At 43.8% G+C, this 22594-nt stretch overlaps 2 protein-coding genes across 2 annotated transcripts in view; one reads left to right on the plus strand and one right to left on the minus strand.

Moving 5' to 3' along the window:
- The window catches only part of clcn2a (chloride channel, voltage-sensitive 2a), a 124590-nt gene that overhangs the window by 92010 nt on the left and 9986 nt on the right, over positions 1-22594 (minus strand). The gene's annotated exons all lie outside the window — the stretch shown is intronic.
- thpo (thrombopoietin) lies at positions 71-5971 on the plus strand. Its single transcript, XM_042099661.1, has 5 exons — positions 71-459; positions 731-864; positions 3139-3228; positions 3337-3525; positions 4774-5971. Exons 1-5 carry the CDS (start codon positions 447-449, stop codon positions 4903-4905), a joined length of 558 nt encoding a protein of 185 aa, XP_041955595.1. The 5' UTR covers positions 71-446; the 3' UTR covers positions 4906-5971.

Below are 22594 nucleotides of genomic sequence, written 5' to 3' on the forward strand. Positions count from 1 at the left end.
CAGTTCAAGTCCGTAGGCTACAGATCACATCGTCGACAAAAGTGAAACGCGCCCTTTAATCCACTTTACAGTTAAAAAAAAAAAAAAAAGCTTCTTAGACCTTAGGCTATTCTTTGTCTGTGGGCACGGATAAATTACTCTATTGACGCTACCCTCTTTTTCTCCCAGGACATTGAGACCACATCACAACAATTTAGCCTACATGGTCCACCTGCATTGTTACAACAGTATCATCTGGTTGCCAATAGAATGCTGTTTAGTTTTGAGGGGAGGGGTTTCGTGACTTCGAGCCTTTTTACATGGGAAAGTCGGAATTCGAGCCGTAGCCGTTGTGATCAAAATGATAGTCAAGCAGCAAGGTATTTCTCGGGAAGGATTGTGCAATATAGGCATGCTTGAACAGATTTAATGGAACCCAATCGCTCGCTTCATGCAGCGAGGGGGGTATGGCTGTAAGCAGTGAGTATTAAAATGTTGTAATCAAAAGTATATAGGCTACTATAGCCTAATCAATGGTCATATTTATCAGGATTTAATTATTAGGATATCATTTAGAGATAATTTAGGTAGATGCTTTGTCAGACAGAACAGAACAAACCCTTAGACCAATTATGGTATAGTAGGGGGCCTTTTCAGAAAAAGTAATCTTTAACAGCATACCTGTCTGTCGAAGTTGTTCATAGGCTACATAGAAGAGTAAACGTTAGTAACAACACGTGTTCACCGTTAGGAATCCTACCCCTGTTGCTGTTCTGGGTAGCCTCAACAGTGTGTGACAGTCACATCAAGCCAAGCGAATTTCTCTGCAATGAGGTGGAAAGAGGCAGACTGAGGAACCAAGCTGAGAACTTGTGCAAACGAATGGTGAGAATTCCAGCTCTTTTTTGTCTCTAGTTGTAAAAGTAAAATCCAAAACATTTCCAAAACAATCCAAAACATTTCCAAATCATGTAAAGGTGTTTTTGAGGAATAACCATATGATAGATTGCATGTGTTTCGAAGGGGTTATTATGATAATTTAGGCTACACACTGATTATAATCAGTGAGGCAATTATAATGATTATAGTTGCACTACAAACAACATTGTCCAGCATCATTGCTGTGTATCATCAGCTTTAAGGAAAGGCAGTGGAAGGGGGTTTATACTAATCTAGTCTAGTTTTATTAATTTTAGTTTGGAGCCCCTCCACTTGTCTGACTTGCCAATAGTCTATTTAGGCCTAATGCTCCTTGTAATATCTTGACACAGTGGATAGATCCACACCACTGATAATCAGTTCACTAGATAGTTGCTGTGCATATCCAGTTGCCATGTGCGATTTTAATTTGTATCACAACATAAGTACAGGAATGCATAGAATTCCCGACTGTCATTTTGATTACAACTCTGCTACAGCTCAAACTCCAACCTTCCCCTTTGAAGAGGCTAATTAACTTTATTCAGTCAGTGAAAGTGATAATTGACTGACACCTGAATCATAGGCTACAGGCTGACTTAGTGAGGAAACAAATCCATTGGTAATAATACATTTAATTGGGGGCCTAGCAGCGAAGCCGCAGGACCCCATTGAGTTAGTAGCTTTTGCAATTATTATTATACTTCTGCCATGGAAGTCTATTGCAGCCCATAGAATGCCTTGGTAAAAAGTGCTGAAATTTGGCAGAAAGTTTCGGGACACTCCACTGACCTCTCACACTTATTTACGGACCTCTATATCCCAGCTATCTAGCTGAAAAATTTGGCCGAAAATTGTACGCACTGATTCAGGACTGTCCCATGATCACTCTCACCAATTTACAGAACTCTGTGCCCAACGCTCTACCACCATCAATGGGTCGAAACTGGACTCACATTCACACATGTGACCATTGAATGGTGTGTCCGATTTTCACAAATCAGGCACTGTTGGAATCCCGTCCTGAGTTCAATGACCCCTATTATGTCACTTTCTGCCATATTGGACCTCCGCCATATTGGAGTTAGTCCAAACTCTACGAAAGTTTCTTATTTGCCTGTGACAGCCAATCAAATATGTCAACGAAGTGGCCCAACATCTCGGCGACGCTTTGAGTTAACGTAACCAAACTCGATAACAATAGTCAGGACACGGTCCCAATCACTCACAGCAATTTTTCTGTATATACATTGGACGCTCTAGCGGCACCATCAGTTCAATGTTGGACATGCATTCATGCGCGTGATCCTTGACTCTTTTGTCTGATTTTCACAATTGAGTTAGCGTATGAAACCTTGCACTGTCCCGAATTCATTGACTCCTATTGTGTCACTTTCTGCTATATTGGACCTCCGCCATATTGGATTTGATCCAAACTCTACGAAAAGTTTCAGCGATCACAAATTTCATCTGATTTTCACGGAACCTGGCGGAGATGATCTTCAGACAGAGCTGCATAAACGATGTCAGATTTTTCAAATTCAAGTTTTTTTGCCCGTATTTGATCGGCTGTCATTGGCAAATAAACTTAGCCTCTAAAAGAAATGGCCTCTAGGGTCGCTGTAAATAAGCTGATATCTGTCATTCTTTATCCAATTCGCCTTATTCACCCAGAGGCCAGAACGAGGCTACAGGGTACACTTGCCATTACACCTCAGTCCAGCAGATGGTGGTGGTAATGCACTTCGTTTGCAAACTGCCAAAAAAACTCACTGAAGAAGAACAGGCCAGCGAACCCTTCTTTTTCGGTGAGCTTTTTTTTGGCCGTTTGCAAATGGAGTGCATTACAACCATCTGTTGGACTGAGGTGTAATGGCAAATGTACCCTGTAGCCTCGTTCTGGCCGCCGGGTGAATAAGGCGAATTGCCATTAAAGTTGCTGTGAGTGCTTGCTCATGCCATGGCAACGCTAGTGTACTGCTATATTTTGTATAGTTCTTTTCAACACATTCAGAGATGCTTTACAGTTTTCACATAGGTAAATGACAACGGACAAGGCACATGGACAAGGTCAGATAAACAGAGAAAAAAACACAGGTACATGGACAAAGCAGAATACAAAACTAGAGAAGTGGGCTTTATGAGAAGAGAAAAGCTGGGGAAGGAATGTATATGAACATTTTATGTTTTATTTGTAATACATGCCCATCAAGTCTTTTGATATCTGTCTCTCCCACACAGAATAACTGCAGTGACCTGACCAAGCCTCTCTCTCCTGAAATTCGGTTGCCTGATGCCAGCATACACAAAGAAACGTGGGAGAAGATTCACGTAAGTCAGTCTGCCAGCGCCTTGCATTCCATGATTGCCTAACCCGGTCATTCATGATGTAGGCCATAACCAAAGACACTGACCACTGTGTCTCTGTGCGGTCTATAGTTTAAGGACAGAATGGCTGAAGTCCTGCAGTCGCTGCGTAATCTGGTGCAGGATGTGGAGGCTGCCAGGGAGAGCATGCAATCTGGCTGTGGTTCCTCTCTACTAGAGGGATTGGAACATAACGCCAGGAACTACCAGGGAATACTGACTCATCCCAGCGTCGCTGTAGAGGTAGAACGACTACATCCTGTAAGTCCACCGGCATGCATAGAGTATAGCACATACACATTTGTTGACACAGACAACACCTAAACCACAACTGTGTTTATAAGGAAAGTCTACTATAATATTAGTAGGTGTAATGCTTCATTTGCAGGAAAGTCCACCATTTCCCAAAAATAGTACAGAAATGGGCACATCCCCAAAGTGTTATGACCACTAGTTTGACCGCAAGCAACTTCCTTCCTCCGGAACATGTTAAACAGATAAACATACTTGACAAGTGAGACAGAACAGAATATGACATGCTTGGTCAAGAATGAAAAATGCTTATCTTCTCTCGTTTTATTTCGTCATTTCATGGTGCCTTCTAGCAAATACATGTACATTTTACTTACAATACAATACAACTTTATTGTCAGTCAGGGCTGAAATTATTTTTGCATCCCTGGGCAGTTCATGTAAGAAGTATAACACCAAGGACATACATTAAACATGACCATTAATGACTAAACATAGTCACTAAACAAAGATTGATTTTTAAAAGATTTTTGTCTGTTGTGATTAAAAGAAGGAACTCTAAAGCGTCTGTTAGAAGGTAGAAGCTGATATACTTTGTGCAAAACATGTGAGGACTCTGTTAGTGGAAATGTTTCTAGCCAGCCAGAGCATGCTCTTGTTGTGAGCTTCCTGAAAGGGGTATGCTACAGGTAGTCTAATAATCTTTGAACAAATTTGAATTTGATATATATAGTTTATATAGTTTATATAGTTTTGTTTTATTTTTAACTGATAGGCTACTCAGCCAAGCTGTGCTAGAATACAGCATGATACTCTGAATCACTGATGTAAAAAACAGAAATGATTTGGCTACTAGCGCCAAAGGATCTCAATCTACAGAGAAAATAAACATGCTGTTGTATCTTTTTGCCAATAAATTCTATGTGAGGGGTCCATGAGAGATTTTTGTCTATCATGACACCCAAATATTTATAGGCTTGAATTGTGAATCTTTACTGGGGGCAGTTGACAGTTAGGGGGATTTCCAAAGATGATTTCCTCTGTTTTCACTGTGTTAATAAAAGCGTTTTTATCACACCACTCAACTAACCAGTTTACGTTGTCCTGGTACAGTGTAGGGTCATCATGTTTGTTAAACAGGAAAAACTAATTGAAAAAATGTATCTTGCCCGTCCTCTCTGATATTTCTACATGTCTCACCCTGTCTCTCTGTCTTTGTATGTGTGTGGGTGTGTCTGTGAATGTTTTTTTTTTTAGGGGGAGACGACCAGACCACCCATAATCCAAAAGTCCTCTTCTAACATTAAACAGATCCTGAGGCATTTTGACAACCTATTAAAAGGCAAACTGGAATTGCTCATGATGGAACTAGATGTAAGCTGTCACTGATTTCCTCTGTGAACTGTGGAACAGGAAATAAGTGACAAAACAAGTGCTGTTTTAGTTTTGGGGAACTGCTTTACCATGGGAAGGACTCACAGTACATTGTTATGGAATTACTACTCCCTCTAACGGTCAGACTTTGAACTACACTGATGGAGCATGGCACCTGTTGAGACATGGTGTACACAATGGCAACATAGTACAGTTGTGATTTCTACAACATGATGCATTTAGATACATAGATGAATTAATTGTTCTATCATTTGTAAAGTTATGAGAAACGCTAAGGGATGTGGATCATAACCACTCCTACAATATTACACTCCTCCAGGACCAAGGCCTGATGTAGTGCCTACATATTTCCTGGTTGTTTTTCTTTTCTTTTTTTTACTTTTATGATGTTAATATCTTATTTTTATTGTATTCAACTGGTATTTTCAATACAGTTGAAAATCAAGGAGGGAGTGACAATATCCAAGATCGGGAAAGAACTGTGCATAAAACTATCCATAATTATAGTCTACAATTATGTACAACTGAGTGAGCTAAGGAATTTATGCTCAAACTTATGCTGAGGGCTGCTGTTATTTCTTTTGTAGCTCATCACAGTCATCACAAAGGATCATCACATAGTCCAAAATCAAAAAGTGCTTTTGTTATATTCAGCCAATGTACAGTGTGTCTTAGTCTTCAATGTCAGTTTTGTGGAAATTATGTAAGCCTACGCATGTGAGCCATCAAACTTTAAGGAAATCCTAAACCTGACCATATACAGCATGCAGCAAGCATTCTGGGCTCTATGTTCTGTGAATGATGTAGTTATTAGCCAGTGTGGGTGTAGCATCTAGTAATTCTGAATGTGATCTCATTTCAAAAGTTGGTGAATGTGCCTTTTAGTAAATGTGAGTCTGAGTTTTTGTATCATTATCTCCAGTGTGATTTTTCCTGTCTATTTGCCACCCTTGGCCTCAGCTTTGTGCAAGTTTACAGAAGCCCTTGTCAGTTTACCATCCTGTGCCACTGTCTGAATACTTCTTTGTGTGTACCCAATAAACAGCAAGGAAGCCAAAGACAGAGAGCGACTTGTGAGATTGCGTCAGTGTTGTTGGTCAGTGGGACTGGAGAGACAGGAGAATGGCTGAAAGACTTGGAGCAGCAGCTACAGCTTAAAAGCATATTCGAACGAGCTTGCTAGACTGCAAAATCAAGGCCCCTGTCCAGAAATAACACCCTGAGACCTGCGCAGGAAGAGGTCTGGTGACTGCACATCCACATAAGCATTAGGAAGTACCCACCTGACGAATATTCCTCTGGACTAGGTGGGGGATTACTGTGGACGTGACTGCGGTGGGTTGGCGACCGGGTGGATATGTATATGGGAGCAGCATGTCCCATCCACGGCCCAAGCGGTCTCTGGGCCTTCCCTGCATTTCAGTGAAGAAAGATATTTTGTACCGCTTCGGCATTGATGCATTAAATGGCGTGGCTGGGTCCTGCTGGTTCAGCTTGCTCGAAGAGCTGACACCAAATGCATGCAAAGACTGCCGTCTTCATAAGCCATAGACTCTGGCAGGGACCGCATGACGAGTACAAGGTCAAGCAGCTGCTGGTGCCCGTCAGGGCACACAGACTCAGGAAACAAGGTTAGGCTCAATCAAGTAGTTTTAATTTGAAAACAGCAACCAAGGCAGGAAAATTTAAACAAGGTCTTGAAGTGAAGTTAACGCTCAGAAGAACTTGACTTGACAAACAAGGCAGTCCTACATAAAGGCTCTTTCTTGCAAGAGGATATCGTCCAACAGAAAAAGTCCAATAGAAAAAGTCCAACATAAAAGTTCTACAACCTGGGACGTAGCAGGAAATTCCAGAAACGAGAAGCTGGGCTTGGAAACAAGGAGCAGTCCGTGCGCTGGAGTAAGTGTCTCCGTTGAAGAGGCCAGACAGAGAGAGCAGAGTGACAGGGGTTTATATGGGCAGTAGGAGATTGGCTACAGGTGCTGGGGAGTGGCAAACGGGAGATTGGATGATTGGGTAATCAGTAGACGGGAATTAGATTGGGAGATCGTTGGAGCAGAGTGACGAGGAGGAGAGACTGGTGGAGAACCTGGTGGTGTCGTGACAGTGCCTCTCTGCCTGCAACTCCTACAATTGGTCTATGGCTTGGCAGGGGCCAGTCATTTTATCATTAGAAAGACACACCAGCTTCTTCAGGTTTGGTTCTACTGGCCCCCCTGCCAGTATGATTTGAAATGGCATTTTCATGCATTTGTGTGAAATTACATGTTCACTCAATGTTGGACAGACAACATGGGGCCCAATTGCCATATCCAAGCAAGGGTACCACTATGTCTTTGTGACGTACTTCAAGAAGTGGCTTTAGTGCTGCCACCACAGATGATCACCTGGTCAGCAAGATGTTCCGTTTTGATGCACCTGAGGAACTGCATGACAACAGAGAGTTTGTTTTGAGGCTGCTGTGTTTGGCAAGGTCTAGCAACTGGATGTGAAAAACATTCAGACTTTACCACTTCACCCACAGAGATGGACTGGCCGAGCATTTGGCCATCTATGGTGTTCAAGTGTGAGACAGAGGATGATAGGCTACAGCAGCCAATGGATGGGTCTGTGGCAGCTGACTAGGCAGTCAGTGAGAATAGACCTCTCCAGAAGTCCTGCCTCCTAACTTCCGTATCCATCCAACCTTCGGTCGTCAAATGTCTATGGGAAATAACATGGCGTTTTGAAAGATCGTACCTGTCAAACTCTGTTGGTGACAAAGTAGAAAAAGCTGCTGGGCAGATTGGCCTACACACTTCTGCCATCTACTGTCATTTCCCATAGACATTTGACGACCGAAGGTTGGATGGATACGGAAGTTACGGAGGCGGGACTTATTCTGGAGAGGTCTATGGCAGTTGTTCACCAGTGGACGAGGCTGTGCCAGTGTGACTGTAGCCAGTTGGACCGCAGCTGTGCAGTATGTACATTGGTAAACCTCCTTCCCGACGCTGGAGATAGAGCTAGCAGCCTGGGCTTTTAGCTCTATTGCCTGATTTCAACTCCCGATCTGAGGTGCTGCTGTTTGCGGGTTCGAGTCCAAGCGTGTGCAGGGCTGAGCTGCACATTTCAACACAACACTGGTTGGGTATTTCTCAGATTTCGGGCCTATTTGGGTTACTAAAATTTTGAAAAATAAAATTCAAAATTTGACTAATTGGTATGCATCAAATTATCAGTCATTTTAATAGGAGTAACCTTGTGAGCTTGGTTGAGACCACAATATAAGTGAATTTATGATTTTTTGTAATTTTTCAGGTAAATGTCATTACCATCACATCATCTAATATGTACATTTTAAAGATGAAATGATCAATTAATGATCAATCAATAATCAGTTATGGTTTCACATGAAGTCTATTTTATCTTGAACTTATTAGAATTGTTGAATTTTACGTACAACATGAATTATAGTCGTTTAAGTATCTTATTTTTTTATTTTTTCACTCGACCCTGGCTTGGAATTTCATTTATTTGAAATAAATGCCATATATCATATCAAACATGCCATATGTCAAAAATATCTAATTAATGTCATTTATTGTAATTTATACATAATCTATTGGCAAAAATATGCATGGTGATGGGGATGACATTGCAGTTCTGGTAATGACATTTGTTGCGGTGATGACAAATTACTGATCGTAATCTATTGCAATTAAATGTTTATAATTTAGAAACCCAAGTTGAACTGACTTTGTGAAAAAAAAAACGTATTTCTTTTAAAAAGAGTACTTTAAATGTATCTGCAAAAATGTCATCACCAACACAGTCGTCATTACCACTACATTTCAAGCTATAATGTGCTGGTAATGACTGTGTTGGTGATGACATTTATGCCGAAAAACTACCCTGAGAAGCAAAAATTACCATTCAAGTGTAGCTAGCTTTCTACATGTAATGTACACCATTTAAACTATTAGGCCTAAAGTCATTTTAAAATTTCAGGAATATTCAAAAATACAGAAATACAATGCGTATGGTAATGACACATAATAAGTGTACATGCCCAAAACAAGGGATAAAGAGTAGATTTTCTTATGTTTCTGGACATCAAGGCATCAATCTTTCTGCTTGACACCTATGTATTCCACTGTAATATTAGGTGACCATGGTTACCAAATATTTTTTTTATGAAAAAACAGTAGCAAAGTGCCTTTATGTAGAGTGTGCTGGTAATGACGGCTAAACCATGGGACAGATAAACATTAAGCAAAATAAAGCAGGAAATGCATATATATGCATAATGTGTGCATGCAGTTCATTAGTTCAGATAACATTTAATTCATATGCATGATTTTTGTAATTCATTTTTGATAAATAATGTTTGAGATATGGCACAATATGTGAAAACTCTGGTTGCGGACAACACCAAAACACTGTTATTGTAACATAAAATACGTCTAAATCATGAGTAGGAGCAACCATTAAAAAAAGTCTAGGCTTGTTTTTCTTTATACTAATTAGTGATGCTAAACATTAATAGATTTAATGTGTTTTTATTAGAAAAACACCCTGTGGACAGAAATAGGCCCCTATTCTGGGAAATACCCGGTTACGCCAGCTGACTAGGCAGTCAGTGAGCAAGGCAGAAATTCACCAGTGGACGAGGCTGCGGCAGCTTACTGAAAAATCTTTTAATCAGTTTACTGCTCAGACTGCTCAGAACCCGTTTTGGCCTCTACGCTGACTCCATATATGTCTTAGGGCACATTCACACTAGACCGTTTGGTCCGGAAGTTTGTTTGGACCAATGGTTCGGTGATTTTTGCTAATGTGAACGCAGTCTACCAAACCAGGGTGGACCAGGGTCCACTAGAAAACAGTGGTCTGGGGTAGGCCTATGGTTCATTAGAACTCCAATGCAGTTTGAATGCTATCTGTTTCAAAACCAGGAAATAAACTGCCGTTTTTGTGACATTGCCAAGCGATATTGGTAAATAGAAGCTAGTGTGAGATAAATGGATTGGACACACACTGTCAGACACCAAACAGGACGAGGACCACAAAAGCGTCACGTTCGAAAGTTTATTTAAGGGTTGGGGGGTTAAGGGGGTTTCAGGGGGGTACGGGAGTTCCAGGAGTTCCGGGGGTTTCAAGAGTCTGCGTGTGTGTGTTCCCCCAGTAGCCGAACAGCGATGGCAGGAGCTGGATGATCCGGGAAGTCCTGGGGGAAACACACACACACACACACACACAACAGCAATTGAAACGAAGCGGCAGTACAGTCAAGGATTAGGCGGTATTCGTAGAAGAGAGACGGAAGGCAGGTCAAGATTACCGGGGCTGGAGAATACAGAAGTAGTCGAGCGGGTCCAGGATCACAGGCAAAGAGTCAGAGGCGTTTTCCAAAACAGGCAGGTAACTGGTGCTGGTTGCAGACGATCTGACAAGTATGGACTGAAAAGCAAGGCTTTATATACAGGGCATGATGAGTGGTGAATGCAGTGCAGCTGGTAGGTTAACGAGGGTGAGGCAGAGCAGAGCAGGAACAGGTGGAGGTCATCAGACTTCAATCAGCACGTGTTACCAGGCAGAGAGAGAGCTCATGACAGAACCCCCCCCCCTAAGGGACGGCCCCAGAAGTCCCCAAGAGTGACACCACGTCGGGAGGGCGGAGGGGGCTAGAATTTCTAGCTCGGAGGGCTAGAATTCCTCCGAGCGGTCCGAGTGAACATCCTCATCCTCGGAGGGAGCTGGAGGGTCGTGGACAGAAGACGGCACAATTACCGAGACAGGGTCAGGCACAGGACAGGAAGCCGGGCGGGCAGGACGGTTAGGGACCCCTCTGGGGCGGCCCCTACGGATTGCAGGTTGATCAGGATGCAGGCGGTGGAAGTTGGCGACGAGTGTCCAGTCCACAATCCGACTGGCTGGCACCCAGGTTCTCTCAGGTCCATAGCCCTCCCAGTCGACGAGATACTGGAGGCCCCTACCTCGCCGTCTGGACCGAAGCAGGCATCGAACGGTGTACACCAGCCCACCGTCAACGAGGCGAGGAGGAGGAGGAGGAGGAGGAGGAAGCGCCACGGGGACCAGCGGGCTTTCATGTGTCGGCTTGACTTTCGAAACATGGAAAGTAGGGTGCACCCTCATGGATGTTGGCAACTGGAGCCGGACTGCGGTTGGGCTGATGACCCTCTGGATTGGGAACGGGCCGAGGAATCGAGGTGCCAGCTTATGCGATTCCACCCGCAGTGGGAGATCCTTGGCTGACAGCCACACCTTCTGGCCAACACGGTAGGCGGGTGCCGGCGATCTTCGGCAGTTAGCCCCAGTGGCATAGCTGACAGCTGACTTGAGTAGCATGGCACGAGCTTGTGACCAGGTACGACGGCAACGGCGGGCATAGGCGAGGGCAGACGGGCAGGACACATCTCCTTCCTGACAGGGGGGGCTGGTAGCCATACACACACTGGAAAGGTGACATACCAGTGGCAGAGCAGGTGAAGGAGTTGTGAGCATACTCTATCCACATCAGTTGTTGCGCCCAAGCCTGGGGTTTGCGAGAAACCATGCACCGCAGCGCCTTCTCCAGCTCCTGGTTTGCCCGCTCGGACTGGGGGTGGAACCCAGAGGTGAGACTCACTGTGGCCCCTAGAAGACGGCAGAACTCCTTCCAGAATGTAGAGGTGAATTGCGGGCCTCGGTCAGAGACAACATCCCTGGGCAGCCCGTGTAGACGGAAGACATGATCAAGAACAGCCTGGGCAGTCTCTCTGGCAGATGGCAGTTTAGGGAGGGGAATGAAGTGTGCCATCTTGCTGAACCGGTCAACCACAGTGAGAATGACAGTCATCCCTCCTGATGGTGGGAGGCCAGTTACAAAGTCCAAGGAGACGTGGGACCAGGGTCGTGTGGGCACAGGCAAGGGCTGGAGTAAACCAGCAGGGGGCCGAGTGGAGGACTTGTTCTGATTGCAGGTGGGGCAGGCATGGACAAATTCTCGGACATCCCTTCTCAAAGAAGACCACCAGAAGCGCTGGGCAAGGAGATGGCAGGTGCGGGCGGAGCCCAGGTGGCAGGCAAGGCGGGAGTTGTGTCCCCACTGTATGACCCGGGACCTCAAATTCTCTGGGACGAAGAGACGACCGTCTGGGCATGCACTGGGACGGTCACGGAGGGCCTCTTGAATTTCCTCCTCAATATCCCAGGTCAGGGCAGCTATGACGCAGGGATCGGGCAGAATTGATGCAGGTTCCTGGGAAGGGGAGTCATCCTTCTGAAACTGACGGGAGAGAGCGTCCGGCTCGGTGTTCCGAGAACCTGGGCGGTATGACAGGGTGAAGTTGAATCTGGTGAAAAACAAGGCCCAGCGGGACTGTCTGGGGTTAAGACGTTTGGCATTGCGGATGTATTCGAGGTTTTTGTGATCGGTCCAGACCAGGAACAGAACTGTGGACCCCTCCAGCCAGTGACGCCACTCCTCCAGGGCAAGCTTGACAGCCAACAGCTCACGGTTTCCAACATCATAATTGCGCTCTGCAGGTGAAAGCCGGCGAGAGAAAAATGCACAGGGGTGCAACTTGTTGTCCTCCTCTGCCCGTTGAGAGAGTATGGCCCCGACTCGTACGTCTGAGGCATCCACCTCGACAACGAACTGCCGGTCTGAATCCGGTATCTGGAGGATGGGGGCAGTGGTGAACCAAGCCTTGAGGGTATGAAAGGCTGTGTTGGCCTCTGGGGTCCAGAAAAAGGGGTGTTTGATGCTGGTCAGAGCTGTGAGGGGAGTGGCGACGGAGCTGTAGTTCCGGATGAATTTCCGGTAGAAATGGGCAAAACCGAGGAATTGCTGCAACTTCTTCCTATTCCCCGGAACTGGCCAGGAGGTAACTGCCGAGACCTTTGTGGGGTCCATCTGGATATTGCCTTCAGCGACGATGTATCCCAGGAATGACAGTCTGAGCATGGAACTCGCATTTCTCCGCTTTGACAGAGAGAGTTCTCCAGGAGCCGTCGAAGAACCAGCTGGACATGACGGGTGTGTTCGGACAGAGTTCTGGAGAAAATTAAGATGTCGTCCAGGTACACGAAGACGAATTTATTCAGCAAGTCCCGCAGCACATCATTCACCAGAGCCTGGAATACCGCTGGGGCATTACCAGGTACTCGTAATGGCTGGTGTGGGTGTTGAATGCAGTCTTCCACTCGTCACCCTCCCTTACTCGCACTAGGTGGTAAGCATTCCTAAGGTCCAGTTTGGTGAAAATAGTGGATCCCTGGAGCAACTCAAAAGCAGAGGTGAGTAAAGGCAGAGGGTACCGGTTCTTCATTGTGACATCATTCAGACCTCGATAATCAATGCAGGGGCGAAGAGAACAGTCTTTCTTTCCCACAAAAAAGAACCCAGCACCAGCAGGAGAGGAAGACGGGCAGATGAGTCCAGCAGCCAGGGAGTCCCGGATGTAATCCTCCATAGCTTTCCTTTCAGGAGGGGATAGTGAGTAGAGGTGACCTTTGGGTGGAGCAGTCCCAGGGAGGAGATCAATGACACAGTCGTACGGACGGTGTGGGGGCAGAGATGTGGCTTTGGTCTTGTTGAACACCTCTCAGAGGCCATGGTAACATTCAGGGACATTAGAAATGTAGGGGGCAGTGCTGGGGGGTACTGAGCCGGGGGGCAGCGAGGCAGCACGCAAACAGGTCAGGTGGCAGGCATTTCCCCACTCTTTCACAGTTCCGGAGGCCCAATCGAGGTGAGGATTGTGGAGACGGAGCCAAGGGTAGCAGGCATTTCCCCACTCTTTCACAGTTCCGGAGGCCCAATCGAGGTGAGGATTGTGGAGACGAAGCCAAGGGTAGCCCAGGATTAGGGGTTGGCCTGGAGAGCTGAGCAGGTGGAAGCGGATGGTCTCTCGGTGGTTTCCTGACACCATCATTGAGATGGGGGCTGTGATGCTGTTAACTGTGCCAATTACGTGACCGTCCAGGGCCCGGGCTGGAACAGGAGTGGACAAGCGATGGCTTTCCAAGCCCAGCTGACGAGCAAGTCTTGTGTCCATAATGTTTGCTTCTGCGCCAGAGTCCACCAGGGCTGCCAGGGTGTGGGTGGAATCAGACAGGTGAAGACAGACTTGGATGAGGGGTTTACGGCTGATGGAGGGCTGAATGTTCATTGAGCTCATCCGGATTCCTCCTACATCTGGTGAGCTCTGGCTTTTGCTGGACAGGTGGCGACTCGATGACCATCACCACCACAGTACAGGCACAAGTTGGAGGTGATGCGTCGCTGCCGCTCTGCAGGGGTTAGGGAGGCGCGGCCGATCTCCATCGGTTCAGACTGGTCCGGCTGGCTAGATGGTGTGGCAGGTGAGGACAGAAGGGCAGTTGGGACGCTCCGTGTGCTGGAGGATGGACTCTGGCGCCCTCCCTCACGACGGCGGGCCTGGATCCTGCGGTCGATGCGGACAGCCAGAGCAATGGATTCATCAACAGTGGGGGGTTGATCATGGGAAACCAGCTCGTCCTTTATGTAGTCCGCCAGGCTGTGGAGGAAGGTATCCACCAATGCTTCCATGTTCCAGGAGCTCCGACTTGCCACAGTTCGAAAGTCGATGGAGTAATCCGCAACAGTCCTTCTGCCTTGGCGAATACTCATCAGGGTCCGAGATGCTTCGGCTGTTGTGGATTCCAAATCGAATACTTTGAGCATCTCTTCTGCGAATAGGTTGAAGGTCGCACATGCTGGGGTCTGGCACTCGAACTCCGCCGTTCCCCAGAGTCGAGCTCGGCCCGTCAGGTGAGTGATCACGTAACCGACCCTCGCCCCTTCAGTGGCAAAGGTCCTGGGTTGCAGGGTAAACTGGACACGGCAGCTCGTCAGGAATGCCCGTACCTGGGTTGGGTCGCCGCTGAACCGCTCTGGATTGCCGATCCTGGGTTCTGGGGCTCCGGCAGCCGCGGCGGCAGTGGACTGGGCAGGAGACTCGGGAGCTGGGCCGGTGAGCAGGCTGGCTGGGGCTGGGCCGGTGGGAGCAGGCAGAGGAGAAAGGTTGGTGAGAAGTTGAATGATCATTGCAAGTTGTTGTTGCTGTTGCTGAAGCTGTTGCTGTTGCTGCTGGAACTGCTGACGCTGTTGGTAGCCGGCTTGAAGTAGGGAGGCAATGTCAGCAGTGTTGCGGTTTACCTCTCTGTCTCTTCCAGGCGTTGCATGGCAGTGGGTGGTTCTGGTTCGTCGGTTTCCATGCTGGTTCGGCTGTGCGCTGGGTCCATGTTTGGTCAGATCGTACTGTCAGACACCAAACAGGACGAGGACCACAAAAGCATCACGTTCGAAAGTTTATTTAAGGGTTGGGGGTTAAGGGGGTTTCATGGGTTCCGGGGGGGTACGGGAGTTCCAGGGGTTTCAAGAGTCTGCGTGTGAAGAACAGCGATGGCAGGAGCTGGATGATCTGGGAAGTTCTGGGGGAAACACACACACACAACAGCAATTGAAACGAAGCGGCAGTACGGTCAAGGATTAGGCGGTATTCGTAGAAGAGAGGCGGAAGGCAGGTCAAGATTACTGGGGCTGGAGAACACAGAAGTAGTCGAGCGGGTCCGGGATCACAGGCAAAGAGTCAGAGGCGTTTTCCAAAACAGGCAGGTAACTGGTGCTGGTTGCAGACGATCTGACAAGTGTGGACTGAAAAGCAAGGCTTTATATACAGGGCATGATGAGTGGTGAATGCAGTGCAGGTTAACGAGGGTGAGGCAGAGCAGAGCAGAGCAGGAACAGGTGGAGGTCATCAGACTTCAATCAGCGTGTGTTACCAGGCAGAGAGAGAGCTCATGACACACACTAAGAAAGCAAGAGTCAAACATTAAAGACATGCACTTGACTGGAACCCCCAAGGTGCGAGACGCAGAGGAAGGCCCAAAGACTCATGGCGAAGAACCACCAGAGACAAACTTCAGAAAATGAACATCACCTGGAAAGAAGCAAAGAGGAAAAGCCAAGACCGTGTTGTCTGGAGGCAGACCGTAAAAGCCCTGTGCTCTGCCCGGAGCGAAGAGGAATAAGTGAAGTGTAACATAAATGGACCCAGGTCCGCAAACAAAAATGTAATGTGAACAGAGACCAGCTGGGTCTGGGCTAGGGAAGATGAGTAATCGCACTCGGATATGGTCCAGTTAAACTGACCCAGTGTGAAGGCAACCTTAGAATAATTTTCAAGATTTTACTGATCACATTTGAGACTCCCAGTTTTACTTATTTATATTTGATGTCTTCATGTTATTTGCACCTGCATGTACTTTTAGATCCTCTGGTAGAGGTCTTTTAACTGTTCCAGAGACCCAGCTAAAAACCGGCCACAAAAAAAGTGGACAGATATGGAATCAGGGCCATGAGGGTCTGGAACGATATGCCTGAGGAAATCAGGAAAGGGAGTTAAGTCTTTCAGAGATGACATGCATCATAACAAAGGGACACCAGACCCTCGGAAAAAGAGTTATAAATTAAGGCAGAAAAACATCCCATGCTTTCCCAAAGTTCTTTAAATAAACATTGCTATAGATTGCTATTCATAAAAGGCATACGTAATGTGGGTACTCTAGTGATGAAATGGACCCTTGCACACTGGCAGCAGAAGGGGAGACTGACTGCCATGGTAGTACATGATAATTCCAGCATATAGACCTTTTCTCGCCTAAGTAGGGTGCCAATTATCATGTACTACCATGCAAAAATGTTCATGCCTGTTTTGTTCACGCATTGTATAATGAATAGGCTAGGCCCCCAGGTAAAAATGAACTGTAAAACTTCATATTAAAACTGTAAAGTACTTCATGATTGAACTGTTAAAGTTCACTGTAAACAATCATCCATGTTTACAATTTTACTATGAAAGTTCATTGCATTTCGTGGTAATTTGGTCGAAATTACTTTGAAATTAACTGTCAAAGTTTATGGTGAAAACATTGAAATTAACTGTCAAAGTTCATGGTGAAAACATCAACTTGTGAATGTTTTACGGTTCAGCATTCACAGTTCTACTATGAAAATGTATAAATATGAAATTTCATATGAAAACTGTAAAATAGTTCATGGTTGAACTGTTAAAGTTCACTTTAAAACAATCATCAATATTTACAATTCTACTATGAAAGTTCATTGCAGTTTGTGGTAATTTGGTCGAAATTACTTTGAAATGAACTGTCAAAGTTCATGGTGAAAACATCAACTTGTGAATGTTTTACGGTTCAGCATTCACAGTTCTACTATGAAAATGTATAAATATGATATATGAAATTTCATATGAAAACTGTAAAACAGTTCATGGTTGAACTGTTAAAGTTCACTTTAAAACAATCATCAATATTTACAATTCTACTATGAAAGTTCATTGCAGTTTGTGGTAATTTGGTCGAAATTACTTTGAAATTAACTGTCAAAGTTCATGGTGAAAACATCAACTTGTGAATGTTTCACGGTTCAGCATTCACAGTTCTACTATGAAAATGTATAAATATTAGTGCTGTCAAACGATTAAAATTTTTAATCACGATTAATCGCTGAATTCCTATAGTTAATCACGATTAATCACATATTTTATCATATGATTAAAATTCTATTATTTTGCATTTCTGAACTTTCCAGGAGTCCATATTAACAATAAAGCAATTATTGTTTATCTTGATTGGGATTCAAATGAAAGCAAAGCAAGTTACTTTATTAACTGAACTTTAAGACATAGGTCTATTTGATTATTTCAAATCAAATTTCAAAAGATGTGCAGCAGACCTGAGGCAACACAATATATTCTTCAGAAATATAGCTGATATAACCTGAAATAAATGCTACTGCAGAAGTGCATGCACAAAATCTAGGTCTACACACATTATAAAGGGCATAACAAACAGAAAATATTATATTCATAATCTTTGAGTTCAGTTGAAAATAAGGAACTTTTCAACATGAGTGCATTGCCATTTTATAGGCCTACAATCTATGGTGCACGGCAAACAGGCAAACACTGGATGAACAATGGATTTTATGGAGCAGCGACCAAATATAACTGAATCGTGATTTACACGGCTGCAAAATGCGATGCTGGTGTGCAGAGTTGTATTGAAAAGAATGGAATCTAATGTAAATGAATGTCGAAAGCAGAGTGCATCGCAAATAGTAGCAGCCAAAGAGGAATGTTGATAACAGAACAAGTGACGGTGAAAAAATCTTTGGCGGCACACAACTAATGCGTCAGCCTAGGCTACTACTCTTTGGCCGGCTCGTTAGCCCAACCAAGTGTGTGCAGCATGCCTTTACGTAGCCTACTAACGGCGCATCATCATAAAGATACATTTGATCTGAATCACGCCCCATTTTAGCGGAAAACACATTAACATTATACCATTGAAAGACAGCTAGTAATCACACGTTGACGTTACATCTAGTTATTAATTCACAGGACATTCAATCATTTTACTAACACGGCAGTTATGAAGAATTGTGTTTATGTAACTTACTCATGTCGAAACGATGTACATAACCAACCTTATTTGTTTGCAATACCCCATGTATTATACAAATTTAGCATGTACACTTACCATAATATCCCATGCAAAACAGTTAGCTTGCTAGCTAGCTAACTGTGGAACTTCAGTATAACATAGCCAATTATCTCACCTAGTTGTAGGAAATAGGCTACGTTCATATTACAAGTGATAGAATGAATGTGTGACTTATGTTTAGTTGATGTTATGACATGTAAAGTTAAGCTTGCTGAACTTAATTAGTCAGCCACGGGCAGTTTGACTGTGCCTATCAATACATTCGTGACACTCTGGAGAGAGTGAGAGAGTAACTGGAAAGAGCAAAACATAGGAACATGGTCACATTAATCCCATAAACACACAGATAACTCATACACCAACCTTATTTTGTGCCTTTTATTCATGTTTGTTTCAAGATTTAGTAAGTTTACTATAAGCACGTTTCGCTCATAGATTTCCATTATATCAGTCATCTTCCCCCTAAAAGGGGGCGTGTATGCAGCACATACAACGTTCTGTTCTGTTCCATTCCATTCGTTAGTGCGTATTGTTTAGTTTCCGGTCTGGCTAGATCGGTGTGGTGTTGTAGTTGTTCTAACGTTACTAGTTGTTGCAACAGCATGTGAAAAAACTACAAAGTTTGTTACACCAAAATGAACGTTAATCTCGCGATAAAAAAATTGACGCCGTTAAAATAGGTTTGCATTAACGCCGTTAATAACGTGTTTAACTGACAGCACTAGAAAACACCTAAGATGTATACCAACACCTAAGATGTATATGGTTTCTAAACCACAAGGCCTACAATAAAGTATTATGGTCAAACCAGTTCCTATCGCGGGTAATCTGAGTACCCAGAAGTTTGCATCATATTGCGGGTGACTTTGTAGTTTAGAGCCCTATTTCTACTAGCCCTGCTGTCTGTACCACGTCCATTACGGACACTATCATCACGATTACCACTGCAACCTCCAAGCTATGTTGGGCAGAGGGTCGAAATAAGCATGGTATGGTATAATAGACGATCGATCATAATCTCCAAAAGGATATTCTCCTTCAGATAACAATAACATAGCCTACCTAAGACTTCATCACACGTAAACGTTTTTCAACATTTGGTGTAGGCCTATTTCTGCTTCAATTTATGCAACACTATGGCCTGCATCGCTTCCACGTCATTACAAATGCACGTCTTTGTGTTTCTCGCGTGTAATACAAGTATTTCCTGAAAACTTTGCGCAGCGATTTTGGGTTTGAATGAAGCTCTGGATGTCTAGCACATAGTGGAGAAGAGTACAAATGAGATTTATCACCGTACTTGGAACTATAGTCTATTTTAATCAGTATCGTTGTTTGTCGCAATTAAAAATAGTCTCAAGGGCCGGATTACATTATTATTTTGACATACGTTGCGGGCCAGAATTGGGCCGGACGCGGGCCGGATTTGGCCCACGGGCCGGGTGTTTGAGACCCCTGCTGTAGGCCTATTTTCAGTTTAATAGCTAATTTTTTATTTTGTTTACAAGTTGCAGATGGAGTCTGGGTACTTATTGTTTACTGTTTACATCTTACACACTTCAGGCTGTTGCAGATAGCTCAGGAAAGAGACTGTATGACACTAGGTGGTACAGCCTGAGACATGCACAATAAAAAAAAAAATGCTTTCTACATTTTTGTTTTGCTTTTCCCTCCATTGTACCGAACTCGTACCGAACCGTGATGTCCAAACCGAGGTATGAACCGAACTGTGACTTCTGTGTACCGTTACACCCCTACTCAGCTGGTTTGGAAATTGGACTAATTTTAACATCACTTTCCCCCCTTTTTAAATGTATTTTCTTTTTCTTTTTTTTACTTTTTATTTGTTTATTTGTTTTGTTGTCTGTCTTGTATGTCTTGATGTCACGGGTACGCTGGCGACTACGCCGCTCCGTCCGGCATTTTTTGTATTTGTTATTTTTTAAATGTATTTGTCATATCTTGATGTCATGGGCAAGCTGGCGACTATGCCACTCCATCCGGCATCTTTTGTCTTGTTGTTATGTGTCTTGTTTGTGGAGCGCTTTGGGTTGCACTCTGTGCATGTTAAATGCGCTTTAAAAATAAAACTTACTCTGCATATGTGGTGTATTGTATAGTACTTTCACTAACTGTAAATGTGTTGGGACAGCTTAAAGCTTAACAACTATATGAAATTGCTAGAAATATTTTATAACTTCCATTTTTAGAGAAAGCCAGGGAGCCACTTTTGAAAGAGGAACTAAAGGGCCGCAGGTTGCCTATCCCTGTGCTGGGGGAGCAGAGAAAGTCACCATTTTCACCAGAACAGGTCATTTAACCATCCAAATGATTTCTAAACGGGTTTATTAAGTTGAAATAGTTGCCAAGTTCCCCTTTAAAAAAGGATAAGTAAAGGTAAATGGTAAATTTGGCTGGGGTAATTCACAAAGCAGTATAACCTTTTGTAACACTGTTCAAAAAGATAGCCAACCCCTAAAAAGATTGCATCATGCCATATGTTTCAATACATTCATATATTTTGTAATTCACATTAAGTTCATATCATTTTAATAATTCATATTCTGTGACCTACATAATTATTAATAGTCACAGTGTTTCCCCTACAATGTATTCATCAGCGGCGCAGCGCCGCTCCTGGAATTCAAGCGCCACTGCAAAAAAAGTTGCCTAATTAAAAAAAAAAATAGACGCAAGTAAACTTCAGGAACAGCTGCCGTTCGTTCAGGTTTCATGTCAACAAATAATAGTAGGCTAACGTTGAAGGCGCAGTCAGGGATTCCACAGAAGATCACGCTTGTTTGTGTTTATGTTTAAGTTTATTAGCAGACGCAATTTTGTGCAAAAAAACGTAGCCTACAAAATGTTAACCAAGGAACCAAATTAAATACGCCAGCGAGATAGCTCGCCCCTACCTTCAGTACCCTATTCCCAGATAAATCCACGCATTGTTTAGTTTTTGTTTGTGATACAGGCAATGCTTTCAACCCCTGTGTTGCTAACATACCTAGGCTGTGAAACTAAGGTCTAGCTAGCCTATTGGTGGGTTTAATTGAATTTGAGTAATAGGATACGCAAGCATTACATTTGAGATAGTTTGTAATTCCTGTAGAGCTCACCAAAATTATAGATATGATACAAGACACTTATCTGCTATAATCCAAGATAGATTTTCTTCGAACTTTTGACCATTTATTTTACCAAATGACATGGGAAACATAATTCATTTCATCCACATATTCTTATGCACCATGCACAACAGCGCTACTAAGTTAGCTTAAAACCGTGAGAATCAAGCCAACGGCATGGGCCGTCACGGCATTAAAGTGACAGGCACTCAATTCGACTTGCACAGCACCAATACAGTGTAATAGCATGAAAGAGAAGTCTATATAGTTTATACAGTGCTGTGCAAAAGTTAAGACACCCATGCTGAAATTGACTAAAGGGAGAAATAAAAAACATATTTTGCCTTTTGTCTTAATGCCTTAATTAAAAAAAAAAAATAGGACATCAATTATTTTTTAATGCATCATGTATCGTAAATAAATACATTATATATAAATGTCTTAACTTATGCACAGCACTGTATATTCTAAATAGTAATAGTTTGTACAGTGGCCTACAGTGTACAGTTGTACAGTGGCTAATACTAATAATGTAAATGAAAAAGGTGAAAGAAAAACATGAATAATCCTGTTCAAGTACTGCAATAATCATGCTTGTGTTGATGGTTGTCATCAATTTGTAACTCAATCTGTCCATTTACAATACAAATCAATTTGTAACTCAATCTGTCCATTTCTTTCACAAAATCACCATTTAAGGAGTCATTTTTTCAAATGGTTTTTTTTTTGGGGGGGGGGGGGGGGGGGGGGCTTCCTACGATCAACAGCACCGCTGCTGGAAAAAATTCTAGGGGAAACACTGAGTCAACTAAGTATTTAATATTAATTTCATATTGGTTTTAAACCATAAGTCTACACTTCTCTTTAATGTCATTACATTGTATTGGTGGTGCGTCAGTCTAATTGAGTGCCTGTCACTTTAAGGACTTGAGAGTAGCCTAATTAAATATCTGAGTGAATCTCACTGTTTTTGGGTAAGAGTGGAAATAACTTTTTGCATAGTGCATTAGGATATG

This window comes from Alosa sapidissima, chromosome 1 (assembly GCF_018492685.1).
Source record: "Alosa sapidissima isolate fAloSap1 chromosome 1, fAloSap1.pri, whole genome shotgun sequence".
NCBI classification, from domain to species: Eukaryota; Metazoa; Chordata; class Actinopteri; order Clupeiformes; family Clupeidae; genus Alosa; species Alosa sapidissima.

Coding starts and splice junctions, on each gene's coding strand:
- thpo (XM_042099661.1), top strand. Junction 3,229..3,336: donor AAACGTGGGAGAAGATTCAC/GTAAGTCAGTCT, acceptor TGCGGTCTATAG/TTTAAGGACAGAATGGCTGA. Junction 3,526..4,773: donor AGGTAGAACGACTACATCCT/GTAAGTCCACCG, acceptor TTTTTTTTTTAG/GGGGAGACGACCAGACCACC.